The sequence below is a fragment of the Acomys minous genome (assembly GCF_964271855.1).
Source record: "Acomys minous genome assembly, chromosome: 15".
Lineage (NCBI taxonomy): Eukaryota > Metazoa > Chordata > Mammalia > Rodentia > Muridae > Acomys > Acomys minous.
This window is the reverse complement of record NC_140497.1, coordinates 96,484,589-96,499,176: the sequence shown is the minus strand read 5'-3', so window position 1 is coordinate 96,499,176 and position 14,588 is coordinate 96,484,589. Positions and strand designations below refer to the sequence as shown.

Genomic DNA, 14,588 nt, shown 5'->3' with positions numbered 1-14,588 from the left:
GTCTCCCTCTGGCCTATAACTTACTACCAGGCTGCCTGGCCAGCAGGCCAAAGCGGGTGGCCCTCCACCTCCTCGGCGCTGAGATTATCAGCACACAGTCATGCAGCTTTTTCATCTTTTTAACTTGGTTTCTAGGGGATGAATTCAGGTCACTGTGTTCATAAGGCTGGATTCTACCGACACAGCTATCTCTCCAACCTGAAATTTTCCTCCTAATGAAGTTTTCTTTATAAGCAAGCTATCCAAAGTAAAATGTATCAAAATTTGAGCCAATAAAGAGCTGTAGTCAACAGAAACAAGAAGAGGGAGACTGAGTCTAAGCTGTGAGTCCACAGAGGCAGACATTACTGCGCACGTGTCTCATCTCGCTGTGCGCTGTGCAAGACAATCAGTCACAGCAAAGGAGAAGGAAAACTTACATCAACACTAACCTGAAAGTCTGAACGAGGTTTTTAAGCTCAGTGTAAATATCTCCTATTGTCATCTGAAGGGGACCCAAAAGTCCAGGCAACCTGAAGAGAGGGGAAAAAAAGAAAAAAAAAAGAAATTAGAGACATTTGAAATAAAACATGACGCTTACTATACATGGAACATATGCAAAGGAATGAATATATGCAACACGCACACACACACACACACACACACACAGCAGCGTAACAGACACATACGCAGAGCCTAACATATGGACATGCTGAAAATTATTAATTTAAAAATTATTCAAAATGTAAAGAATAGTCTTCTTGATCAGCATTTTTTAGATTGAGGCAAATCCAGACGCACGGCTGTGTCAGGCGTTGTAGCACTGGCCCTCATGTCAGAGGCACGGCTGTGTCAGGCGTGGTGGCACTGGCCCTCATGCCGGCACTCTGGAGACAGGGTCAGGAGCAGGTGCATCCCTGTGCATGGGCTACATCGTGAGCTTTAAGCCAGGACACCAGGGCCACGTAGTGACACTGTTTACAAAACCACAAACCAAATCAATGAACCAATCAATTAAGATCCCAGTGCTAATCAAAAAGTTCCAAGCGTGGCTTAGAAAACCATATTTTAAAGTAAAACAGTTGTATTTCCATTGTGTCTCCTATAGTGTTTTTAATCCTGGCTGCTTAAAACATACTATGCTTCTAGAAAATGTTTTTCCTTTTTTCAAAATACTAAAAAATTCAGACTTCTCTTAATGCACAACTCCTTAAACAGGGCCAACACAGCTCTCTCTCTCTCTCTTTTTTTTTTCTAAAAAAAAGAAAATGCAGGTAGAAAAGTTTAGGATGGATCTTTTTTTCTTTCTTTTTGGTTTTTGAGACAGGGTTTCTCTGTGTAGCTTTGACTGCCCTGGACTCAGTTTGTAGACCAGGCTGGCCTCGAACTCACAGCGATCCATCTGCCTCTACCTCCTGAGTACTGGGCAGACTGGATCTTATACCCTGGTAAAAAAGACTTGCCAACTTTTTTAAAAAAACAGAAACAAGAGCAATTTTTGTTGCTGTTGTTTTGTATTTTTTAAGATAGGGTTTCTCTGTGTAGCCTTGGCTGTCCTGGACTCACTATGTAGACCAGGCTGGCCTCAAACTCACAGCGATCCACCTGCCTGGGGTTATAGATGTGAGTGACCAAGCCTGGCTTTAAAAAAGCAATTTGAAGTGCTATTGGTGACTAGGCTAGTTTTAAGAACCATCTTCCCACAACAGCATGCTTCAAGGCAAAGTGTAAGTTGAACTGAATGAAACTCATCCAGAGTGGGAAATGGGTGATAGAAGGCAGCAAACCGAGGCGCGTCCGGGGCTTTGACCGCCATGGCACAGAGCTCCCTGCCGGCCTTAAGGTCTCTCTCTTCCTTTGCTGGCTTGGGAAGGCCTGGGGTGGCTTGCTTTTCTATTCTACAATCTTAGTTCTCCCCTTATGATATTCTTATGTCATCTATAAAAAGGATTTATTACTGAAAAATATCTGAAAAGATACAATCTTAAAATGGAAAAAAATTCAAGTGAGGAAATTCATGAAAGCTTTTCAAATCATCTTTTAAAAATGTTCAGAATTCAAGGATAATAATTGTACATTGCAAACTCATGAAAATATTGGGTTAATATAAACCTCTTACAAAATCAGAATGATACAACCATACTTACACTTTGCTCAACTTTTCAAGAACAATCCGTTTTCTAATCTGGTTCTGGGAACTTGAATCAATCAGTGGGAAACTGAGATCAGGTGGAAAACCATTCTAAAGCAAACAGAAAAATAAGCTTTTTTAAAAAACAAGCAAAGCGAGCCGGGCGTGGTGGTGCACGCCTTTAATCCCAGCACTCGGGAGGCAGAGGCAGGCAGATCGCTGTGAGTTCGAGGCCAGCCTGGTCTACAAAGTGAGTCCAGGACAGCCAAGGCTAACACAGAGAGACTCTGTCTTGAAAAACCAAAAAAACAAACAAACAAAAACAAAACAAAACAAAACAAAAAAACCAAGCAAAGCAATAACATTAAATAGAACAGTTCACTCTTCTAGAAAAGACTTGAGAATTAGAACATCTAACGCTGGGCATCAGCTGACGTCATCATCAGTCTGAGGAACCTGCCTGGCCCATCTGCCCTCTTCTGAGGTAGCTGCCTCTTCTGTAAACTGCTAAACTCAGCATAAATGTGCACTTAAGGATTAACACCAACCATTATTAGAACTTGTGGCAAAGTCCTATATCCAAAAAAGATAAGATCATAAAAATAAATTAGGAATGAGACAGTTGAAAGAAAAACACACAAACATACAAAAACACAAAACAAAACCCATCTCACATTTGTTTGAAAGTGGCATGGAGCTGGCAAGGTAGTGAGGGACGCAGGCTGAGACCCTGCAAAGGGTCGGTCAGGAGAGAGCCTGAGCTAACCCTGGAGGCCAGGAGGGAGCCTGGGCTAACCCTGGAGGTCAGGAGAGAGCCTGGGCTAACCCTGGAGGTCAGGAGGGAGCCTGGGCTAACCCTGGAGGTCAGGAGAGAGCCTGAGCTAACCCTGGAGGTCAGGAGGGAACCTGGGCTAACCCTGGAGGTCAGGAGAGAGCCTGAGCTAACCCTGGAGGCCAGGAGAGAGCCTGGGCTAACCCTGGAGGTCAGGAGAGAGCCTGAGCTAACCCTGGAGGTCAGGAGAGAGCCTGAGCTAACCCTGGAGGTCAGGAGGGAACCTGGGCTAACCCTGGAGGTCAGGAGAGAGCCTGGGCTAACCCTGGAAGAGGCAATTCAGATTCTGAGGAGCTGAGTAGAGTTTTTCTACAGAAATTACAGGCACTGCACGCCACAGAGGAGGGTTATAGGTGATGCTCCCAACTGGAGGAAAGACTGGAAGGAAGGCACTCTAGGAACAAGTCGGACTCCGGAGGACTGCCGTCCCAGGAAGCCAGCTCAACTCCCGGTGAGAGCATGGTGACGTGGGGCTGCTGACAGTCTTGAGAGGGACAGCAGTATCTCACGCCTCCCGTGTGCAACGGGCTGGCTTCAGACACAGGAGCCGGCCTCAGCCTTCCAAACAGGGGTTACAGGCGTCATCAGTAAGCTCAGTTTGAACATTTTAATATAGTGTTTGATGTCTAATAAAATAAGACAATATAACAAAAATCAGGGGCAACAGCCCATCAAACCTAAACCCTCAGGGTTCAGATAATGGAGGTATACTGCTGTGGAGAGCTGTGCTGTATAATGCCCAGACAGAAACATTCAATGTCTACAAACAAAAATGACATTTACAGACTGTAGCAGATGGCTGGAACTTTATGAAGGACCAGCAGAGGCTCCAGAGCTGAGCCACACAGCATTGAAAGCCACGCACTGGGCAGTGGACAGCAGAGCCACACTCTCCCAGATGACTTAGGACCAGGGCCTATCAGGAAGCACAGGGCCTGCGGCTAGCAGCGTGTCAGCTGGGCCTCTGACGAGGGGGAGGGGGCAGTGACCATTTCCTCACAGATTCTGGCCACCACCTGCGTCTTGCTCCTGGCTCTGTGGTCTTGGTGCTAGAGTTTGCAAGAGGTGGAGGGCTAGCTGGTGTTGGGAGCCACCTTAGTAATTGTCACCCAGTGCTGGGGACTCTCCATGCTGTAGCTGTGGCTGCCCAGTGTGTTAGTGATCCTAGCACGCTCAGCCTCCCACAGCAGACCTGGGTGGAAGCTTCTCTTGGACTGCTGGTCCCTATCCAAGGGAAAGTCACACAAAAGGCAGGCTCAGGGCCCACAGGACACAGGCTGGGGCCTCGGGGGCTCCTCCTCATAGTGAAAGGATAAACTGCAGGAACGCACAACAGCACCATACGGCAAATACAGCCTACTCGACCTGGCAAGCACACCCTCTGCTGCCACAGGACTGTGTCCTGGAAAGAGCGATGGTGGGGACGACATTGGTGCTCCAGCTCCCTGGTCTGGGTAGTGATGTCATGGGACAGGCAGTGCAAATACTCAACCATCTCTATACACTTGCTATCAAAGGCCAATGAAAAAGCTGTAAAATGTCCTACAGCAAAGTCAGGACTTCAGACACTCATCTTTTCTTTTTAAGCTTCTCAGGGCAAGACAGCGGTGAGTGAGGGAAGCTATGCAGCTCGCAGGGAGAGACCAACGGTTCTCTAGCTCAATGTAAGTTTTTGGTGTTGTCTACTATTAATGCTGAGATTTCAAATATGATGTGCAGTTAGGCAAAAATTCTGTAAAGACCCAAGATATTTCTGTATATTTTCCTAGCTCCACTTCCCCTCTCCAAATCTCCAAGTACGTTTAATCTTAGGGTGGTATCACTACAACTTAGTAACACTTAGTAACACAGTTATACAGTATAAATAAGACATCTGATTCCCAGACAGTACATTTGAGCGGCATCACAGGCCTTCCTGTCAGCGCACTCTCAGCCTGCATGCATAATGTCTGTGTACCAAGTTATCAGTGTGTGATGTGCTCTCAACAAACAGACGATGGACGCTACTACAAGTCCCCTTTACAGGGAAGCGGAGACAAAGAAGCGTAAGAAGCTGGCACACGACAAAGCGGGCATTCACATCTCTACATCCATGACTTGCCAGCAAGTGCCTTTACTGTACTTTCATCTGTGACATTTCCTCTTGTGAGCTTGTGAGGTGTTTACACATGTGTCTGGGTGCACGTGACACGTGGGGGCCAGACAGCAATGGTGCATGTCTTCTGCTCTCACTGTTCCCCTCCTCAGCTTTTAGGGAGTTTCTCACTGAATTCGGAGGTTTCTCTAGACAGGCTGATCAGGGAGCCCTAGAACCCGCTGGCCTCTGCCCGCCCCTCCTGGCAGTGCCTAGATGCACACAGTGGGTGTGAGCGGTAGGAGGTGACCTCCGCCCCTCCTGGCAGTGCCTAGATGCACACAGTGGGTGTGAGTGGTAGGAGGTGACCTCCGCCCCTCCTGGCAGTGCCTAGATGCACACAGTGGGTGTGAGCGGTAGGAGGTGACCTCCGCCCCTCCTGGCAGTGCCTAGATGCACACAGTGGGTGTGCACTGCAGGTGGTGACCTCAGCTCCTCAAGCTTAGGCAGCAGGCACCTTCCCCCAGGAGCCACCTCTCCGGCCATATCTGTAGTATTTCAGATGGATATGCTAAGCAGACATCACCTAGAAACACAGCTCCCGTCTAGGCAATGGCTCTGCAGAAACGCTGCAAAGCAGGAGACGCGCTCCCAGATCTGCTTTGCTGAGTTCTCCCAAAGTGAGCAGCCTAAAAACCTCATCGTGGAGACTTACCTCTCCTGGGTCCTGCGACTTGGTAGTTTCTTCATTTAAAAAGCTGCGCCCTCTGTAGAACTCCCTGACCCTCAGATTCAGCAGTTCGGTTTCTTTTTTCAAGCTCTCATAACTTGGCAATGGCTTAATGGCTGTGTCTGAGCCGCTGAAGGGCAGTGTCTCCCCGAGGTTGTTCTGAGGTTGGCTCAGGGCAGCGCCACGGCCACCTGGGTCACAACTAAGGTCATCTTCATCAAGTTCCTCGCCAGGCTCTGAGGCTGAAGAGGGTTTCAGGCACACAGAGGCATGATCCTGGCCATACAAAAACCTGAGTGTTTCTTCAGTCTTCCATTCAGTCAAAGTGTCCTTTAGAACTCGAAGTAAGTTTGCCTTTGCAACTTCAGGGCACACCTGCACCGAACCAGACGCTGACCTGGAACCCTGGCTGGATCTGGCAAATTTGCTCCTGAAGTGCTGGGCACTCTTCTTGCTTATGCCTACGAGAGTAACTTCCGATGCGCTGTGTCGACTTTCAGAGACTGCTGGAGTGTTTGATCTTTCACACAAAGGGCCAGGGGAAGAAATCTGAGTATTTTCTTTCTTCACAGGAAGTTTACCAGCAGACACTTTCTCCTGGCTATCTAACCTGCAATCACCCAGCCGCTCAGTGACCTCTGCCAGCGGCTGCTCCCCGTGCTTGGGGGTCCCTCTCGGAGCAGCCTTCTTTCTCACTGTGCCGCCTTCTGTGTACGGCTGTGGTCTCGTATCTGCTGCCTCTGGTCTGTTTCCCGGTAGAAGGGAAGAAACAAAGCCTTGCTCGTCATCACTGGTGCGGTCACTCCAAGAGTTGGACGATGTAGGTTCTATATCTGCGGCTGAAACGGCTTCACTGAAGAACTGAACGGCTTCCCCAGAACAGCCACTGTGTGAGGAAAGACAGGCAAGCCAATCACAGCCACGACCACAGGCACTCAAGTTACATTGTGGAATCTCCAAAGGAAAAGCTTCTGCTCCTTAGACACAGCCTGACTTAGAGTCTCTCACACACAAGTCTCAGAGGCTTTGGTTTACCCGTACCTCACCCCTGTTTCACAGAGTTCTTCTCCAGCTGTCTTTTGCTTCTACCTAACACTGTGCAATTCAATCCCTCTAACACTTAAAGACTCTATCCTATTCAACAATTCTAATCTCTGCTTTAAAAAAAAAGTTTACTGTCTTCTAGTTCTGGGTAACCATTACACAGAAAATTCCACGTAATAAAAAACACAAAAAGAAATTGGCACATCAACATCAGTCAATGAGAGAAGCTTAAATCTGAAAACTCACAAATGCAAACAATAAACAGCATCTATTCTCTGATTGCATCTTTCCATTTTTAGATTAAATTTAAATTCGATTTAGAATTCTGAAGGAGTGAAGACAAAACAGGAGCTCGTCCAGGTCATGCGGAGACCTCAGGTATGCCTGCGCCCCGAGCCCTGACCCTGTCTAGAAGCGCTGTGGCAAGTGGGAGGGCAGAGCTGAGGGAGCAAAGAGCTGAAGGCAAGGCCACAGTGCGAACACAGAAAATGGTCAGAATTTCAAAACTTTCAGGATCACATAGAGCTGTTGTTTTTGTTGTTGAAACTAAAATCTAACCTACATCGTTAGGCAAGTGACTTGGAAAAGAAGAAAAGAAAGTTTAACTTTAAAAAACCAGAATACAGGCTGGAAGGGCCTGTCTGTGGTTAACAGCACCTGTTCTTCCAGAGGACCCAGGTGTCTCACAACTGTCCATAACTCTAGTTCAGGGGGTTGGTGCCATCCTCTGCCCTCCCTGAGTCAGTGCACAGACATGCACAGGGCAACACTTATATACATATAGAAAAATGAAAGAAATCTTTAAAAGAGTTAGAATCTTTCGTATCTCACTTTTTCTCCTGAGGTTTTAAGGGAATTACATTCGATACTAGGTTAAATCCATAAAGGTGTCCATAATAAACAAGTGTCTCTTACGTGTGCTGAACACACTAAGGCTGTGATTAGCAACCTAGATATTTAAACTTCTGAGAGATTGCTATAGTTGAGCAAACACTATGAAGATCTAACAAGTGGAATCAGGAAAAACCAAAAACCTACAACCTGCATTTTATATTAACACTTTAGACATTATTTCAAATAATTAACACTAATATCTTAAAAACCTATAAAATAAGACCATAAACCCTTTGTCCAAATGTACTAGGCACGACCTCTCTAACAAAGGACAGTATCTGAGATGGGGGCTGTGTTTGTGTCTGTGTCAACAGGTTCAATTAGATGTGCTCAGTGGGACAGCTGTACAATAAATCAGACAGATCAAACAAATCACCTTCCCCTCACAAAAGAAAACGCTGAACATGTCACACACTTCTTTGTGGCACGCTAGCACAGGAAATCCAGCGCTCGAGCCACCTGGCCCCTCAGGTCAGTGAAACTGACTCGAACGAACCTTTGTCCTTTCTTTAGCAGCTGAAAATCAGGAGGCCTGGAACAAAACACAGAAAGAGGAAACTGAAGGCAGCTGACAGGTTCAAGAGTCTACTATAAGTGCACTGCACAGGAAATATAATTAAAGGAGTGATTCATATGAAGAGGTTTTTCTTCCTTAAATTAAAAAAAAAAAGGACAAAGTTCTGTAAAATACATGCACAGAAACCTACAATTGGAGTTTTTGTTTTATACTTACAATGTGGCAAAAGCAAACCACCCTCTTCTCTAAGTTCCAGTCACCGTCAGCTCCAATGAATACAGTTACCATGCTATTTAGTCTATTGCTGAAACTATTACCTTTTACTATTATGCTAGAACTAAATGTTTTACTTCACATACGCTCAAGTTGGGTTCTTAACTGATCCACCTGCTCCTTAGGGCGGGCCTACACTGCAGTTCTTACCCGGCCAGCCCAGCTCCTGAGACAGCAACCATGCTGTACTATGAAGGCCTTGAACTCACAGCCCAGTGCTGGATCAAGGTGCTACCAGACTTGGCTTTTTAAGACTGTGTTTTGCTTGCATGAGTATTTGTGCCCTGTGCATGCGCACTGCCTAGAGATGTCAGAAAAGGCTGTCAGATTAGTTGGAGCTGGAGTTCCAGAGAGCCGTGAGCTGTCACGTTGTTACGGGAACTGACCCAGGATCTGCTGCAAGAGCTGCGAAGTGCTCGTGCCCACTAAGGCACCTCTCCAGCCCTTGTACTAATCAAGTAAGTTAAACTTAACTCTGTGAACCATTTGGATATACACTGTCAGAAACCACATTTGACCATCATGAATGATGAAAAGGGAAGCGCTCTTCAAGAGGAAAATACTGGGTTGGAGATGTAGTTCTGTTGGCAGACCTGCCTAAAGTACGCAGAGCCCTGGGTTCAATCCCCACCACTGCACTGATAGGGTATGGCAGTGCATGCCATAATCCAACATTTAGGAGACAGAGGCAGGAGGATCAGAAGTGGTGGTGTAGCACTTTCCTCTGAGAGACAAACTTTCTATCCTGCAGGGAAGCTCCTCAAACCAGATGGTCAACAGCTCGGAAACAGCCAGGAAGTCCCTGAGAGTGACCAGATTGCTAGGCCCCGCCCCCCAGAGTAAGCAGTAAAAACTGCAGAGCATCTCTCCGAGACACACCAAGCTGCAAAGAGGTCTCTGAGACCGGCCCAGCTGCCTGGAAGAGGCTTAGACTGAGTCCCTTGGAAGGATGCTCTCCAATGGAGCTGCTGCAGGCGCTGCAGGGTGCTCTGGGTTTCAGCTGTCTTTGAGGCACTTCTGCTCCTGTAAGTAACCCTGATCAAGCTCACTGGCTCACCACGCTGGACTTGGGTGGTGTTCACACTTTGGTCTGCCCTGGGACCCTATATGGGATGAGCAGACATGTGAGTTTTGTCTCCTCAGAATGTTGTGTCAAATAAAAAAAGTTCAAGATCATCTTTGACTACAGAGCAAGCTCAAGGCCAGCGGTGGCTGTTTCACAGAAAGAAGAAAAGCAAGTGAATGCAAAGCAGGGCAAACATGCCGGCCAGCGAGTGCAGGCTGGAGAGACGGCGCGGAGGGTAAGGGCATCGGCTGCAGCCGGGCACTGTGGTGGCGAACACCTGTAATCCAGCACTCAGGAGGCAGAGGCTGGTGGATCTCTGTGAGTTGGAGGCTAGCCTGGTCTACAGAGTGAGTGTGATATAGCCAAGGCTACACAGAGAAACCCTGTCTCAAACAAAACAGAACAAGAGCACTGGCTGCCCTTCCAGAGAGAGGACCTGGGTTTGATTCCCAGCACCCACACGATGCCTCTCAGCCATCTGTAACACCAGTCTCAAGGAATCTGGTGAGATCTTCTGGACTAGATGGCACATGCGCACGGCACACGGGACACATGCGGACAGCGCAGCCCGACACATAAAGAAGATCTGCACTCGTTATCTTCAGTTCCAGACCTCTCATCCTGTTATCAACCCTCTGTCTCCTGGGATCTACACCCATTGCTTGTCTTTAATGGCTCTTGTTGAGATCAGCGCTAACTACTTCGGTGGTAAACTAGCAGAGTAAAAGGAATCAATCTAAAAGAAAGAATGGACTAAATCATCAAGTCAGGCCTAGGAGAAAGGCAAAACCGAGTAACAGAACAGAGCACTCTGCAACGAGGAGAAAGAAATGAGAAGCCAGGAAGAGCCAGTGCTGGCAGGGATGGCAGTGCACTCATGTGCGTGGGCACAGCAGTGGGCACACCAGAGGCAATGCCAGCAGGAAATCTGAACGTGCAGGCAGTAACAAACCAGTGGGAAGTGTAGTACAGCCGTGACTGTGGCCAAAGGGACGCAGAAGACATGAGCTCCGACCCCAGATGCCCCTGGGTGGGTGGGGGTTAATGTATATACGTATGTACGTATGTGGTTGTGTATCTATCGTTTTTTAGAGTCTTTTTTGGAGGGGGGTTTCGAGACAGGGTTTCTCTGTGTAGCCTTGGCTGTCCTGGACTCGCTTTGTAGACCAGGCTGGCCTCGAACTCACAGCAATCCGCCTGCCTCTGCCTCCCGAGTGTTGGGATTAGAGGCGTGCGCCACCATGGGCGGCTGAGAGTCTTTCTGTATCTCGGGCTGTTCTTGAGTGTATGCGTCTCCTGCCTCAGCCTCTCAGGTGCCAGAATACAGATGTGAGCCAGCATACAGATGTGAGCCAGCATGCAGATGTGAGCCAGCATACAGATGTGAGCCAGCATGCAGATGTGAGCCAGCATACAGGCGTGAGCCAGCATACAGATATGAGCCAGCATACAGATGTGAGCCAGCATGCAGATATGAGCCAGCATACAGACGTGAGCCAGCATACAGGTGTGAGCCAGCATACAGGTGTGAGCCAGCATGCCTGGCTCCAGATGATGCACCCCAACCTCTGCACACAAGCCACATGCCCTCGTGCACACTGCTGCCCCTCCATATCCCCCGCCCCTGAGTTACAGAGCACCTGGGTGACCACAGTAAAGGGAAGCTCTACCTAAACTGCTAACGGTCCTCACAACGTTCTCGGTAATATTCAGCAATCCAAGTACTGGAAAAAACAAAAAGGACAACTGGACCTTGGGAGCGACACTGTAAGTGCTGACCACAGCCTGAGAAAGCAGATATGGAAGAGCCAGTCTGTCAGCCCGGGCGGCCAGAGCTGGGGGAGACAGAGGTCAGAGGAAGGTCACACAGCTGAGTGACAGCTGTGTCAGAGAGGGAGGGAAGCTCTGACTGCAGTAAGTTCCAAGCAAGAGCACACTCCAAACACGGCTGAGTCCAGGGACAAGCAGACCAAACATGTCATACCATCAACACAATCTAAGCTAGTGTGACTTTCATTTTGTGGGTTCCTTTCTTTGAAAAGAGATCACGTTATGTGGATCAAGCAGGTCTTCAACTTGAGGCATCACTGGTGCTGCCTAGCCTTCAGCAGCCGGGAGCACAGGCTCACACTGCTGTGCCTGGCAGCCTCTGAGGACATCAGCACACAGTAAGCACGGACTGTGTGCTGCACAGGTTCGCGTTTCTTCCATATTGCTATGACAAATGTGCAACTCAGGGGAGAAAGGGCTTATTCTGGCTCTTGGCTCCAGACTTCACTGTAGGCAGCTCAGAAGCAGAGCTCCAGGCAGCCTGGGCCACGGCATCCAGCCAGGAAGCAGAGCAGAGACGGGATTGCTCCAGCACAGGCTGCCTTCTCCACCCATACAGCCCAAGATCCAACCAGCGAAGGTGATAGCTACAGTGGGCGGATCTCCCACTTCAACTAAGGTAAGCTAATCCCCACCGGAAGCCCCTGCCCTGAGGGTCTAAGTTTTTAAAATTGTGTAAAGGGGCCTAGGATTCAGCTGGGAGGTGGAACCTGTCTAGCAAGGCCAGGCAAACCAGGAATGGACAGCACATCCAGGCGTCTGTCCAGCTACCACCGCTGCTGCGGCTGGCAGTGCCTCCTGACTAGACTGCCTCGTGGCCTGCGCACTATTTCTTTCATCTCCAACTTCCAGCTGTTTTTATGGGTAAGGGAGGAAGTGAGGCTTCAGAAGTGGCTGACCTGAGGCTGCACAGCCAACAGTAAGTCAAGATCAGAACTCAGGCCTCATTCAGACTCTAAGGATATTCCACCTGATGCTGCCTCTGGCGTGAGGAAAACACCCCCAAAACCAAACCAAAATAAGACAACAAAAACAAACAAACAAACTTGAGGACAAAACCTTTGGTTTGTTCCTTTTGTAGGGACTAAACATACTTTACAAATCCTACTGTCCTTCTTCTAATCTCTCTGACTTTATATAGATAGAGTTTCACAATCAACCTTGTTACTAGGCGATATACTGAGGGAATAAGGAATACCTCTGTTGGTCCATTGGTACTAAACTACAACTGACAGGAGGTTTATTTTTGTTATGTGGCATTTAATAGACAATGAAGAAACAGGATACACTGCCTTTTCTATCCTTACTTGGGTAAAGTTAAAATTCTCTTTGTGTTAAAAAGGCTGTTTTCATGCTAACTTCTTCATGAGTTATGTTGCCCTGGTGACAGTTCTGGAACCAAAATTAAAAACACAAAACTAGCAACTACCCTTCTCAAAGAATGCTTTCAAAATGGCTGTTCATAAGTGCTTTATCTTATTTTCACTAAAGTATGTTGATGATTAATGTATTATCTTTATATTTTGGTTTTTTAGAGACATGACACAGCCACGAGCTTACCATGTAGTGGAGAACGATCTCCAATTCCTTACCCTGCTGCCTCAGCACAGGTGTATGACGCCGCCACACCTTGCTCTAGATAACTTTAACTTTAGCCAAGTGAATCTAAAACAGAAATAATATATGCCCCAAACATCATGTAGATATGTTCACACATGTGCGTACCATGTGAATCAACACAGCGGGCAGCCTAGTGCTTCCGAGGCAGGTAGGACTCAAATGTCGGACATTCTGAGACCCTCTTGCTCTGCTCACAGCAGAGGCAGCTGCTCTGACGAGGCTCCGCGCTGAGAACCGACATGTGCAAACCCCTGACTCTGCCACACGACACACTTAGCCCTGTCAGCTTAACCACTTACCCAAATTTCATATCTAAAAACACAATTTGCTTTTTAACATTTGTCCTTCCCTTATAGATTTAGCACATAATTCTAGAAATTTTATCTTCCAAGCTCTGTCAAACTCTGCATTTATAAAACCATACAGGAATCCATGACCTGCTTCATCATCAGAACTGTGTGTGGTTTGTTTGTGGCCACCAGCTGGGCAAGCAATTTCTAAGTCACAATCTGAGACACATCGTACATTGTGAACCACAGAGCTCTAACTCACGGTCTGCCTCTGGCAGATGCTCTGTGAGAGGCACTGTCCCCCAGTGCTTAAGGATGTATTTTAATTTTAGATATTTTTTCATATACTTAATGAATCTTCCTAACTCTAATATATCAGCAAGAGAAACAGCAAACTTAATTGAGGCACCAAGTTGTAAGACTAACTTTAATTTGCCTGATTTAATTGTCACCTTGGTAGGCTTAGTGCCTCCTGCTAATCTAGGCCTAGTCCTGGAAGCTTCTGGCCTCTGTACAATTTAACCTAGGCCTAGAATGTTTTCAGCCTAAGAGACTTACTCCTGAATAAGCTCACCCTTTCTAATTCTTTCTGAGCTCTGGCTGGCTGGTTCAACTCAGCTGTTCTGGCTCAAACTCCTCTCCAAGCTGACTGGTTCAAACTGGCTTCTCTTAGCTTCTGACTGGACTGCTCTGCTTGGCCTCAAACTAACTCTAGCAGTCTGTTCTAATCTTCTGGCTCCTTCTCATTCTCTGGCTCATTCTGTCTTCACCTGTGTCCAGTCTGTAAAACTCTCCCAGTAAAAACTGCCTCTGGATCCCATGAGCTGAGCTGCCACGAACTCAGCTCCACTGCGCTGCCTCTCAGCTCACTGAACTGCCTGACCAGGACTCAGAGATCTGCACGCCTATCTCCTGAGTGCTGGGATTAAAGGCGTGCACCACCACGCCTGGACCTAAGCTTTTCTTTTTCTCAAACTTGCTCTCTACCAGGCTGGCCTGGAACTCAGATCTGCTTGTCGCTGTCTCCTGGGACTAAAGGCGTGTCTGTATTCCAGCCACATCACATGCACCTAGAAGGTGTTTAGATGTGATCTCTTGCCAGAAGAGCCACATTCTGAATTAAAATTCCTCTACACAAAGTTATGAATATGATACTACAATGCTTGGGGATTTTATAATCTAATAAATATATCCTAGTATTCACAATAATTTATGAGAGATCAAACTGGGTCAGGTTTAATATTCTGTTTCTATTGGTGTAAGACCATGATGTGCCAGGATTCAAACACATACAATGGCTCTGGCTTT

The 14,588-nt window shown here is 47.4% G+C and overlaps 1 protein-coding gene across 3 annotated transcripts in view; it reads right to left on the bottom strand.

Annotated features, from left to right (window-relative positions):
- The window catches only part of RPAP2 (RNA polymerase II associated protein 2), a 63,892-nt gene that overhangs the window by 36,973 nt on the left and 12,331 nt on the right, over positions 1-14,588 (bottom strand). For all 3 annotated transcript variants that reach the window (XM_084759453.1, XM_084759452.1, XM_084759454.1), the window contains exons 7-10: positions 8,181-8,216; positions 5,732-6,632; positions 2,127-2,221; positions 432-512 (exon numbers count right to left, since the gene is read on the bottom strand). In XM_084759453.1, the coding sequence (XP_084615579.1) occupies positions 432-512; positions 2,127-2,221; positions 5,732-6,632; positions 8,181-8,216 (1,113 nt within the window). The remainder of the gene's footprint in view (positions 1-431; positions 513-2,126; positions 2,222-5,731; positions 6,633-8,180; positions 8,217-14,588) is intronic.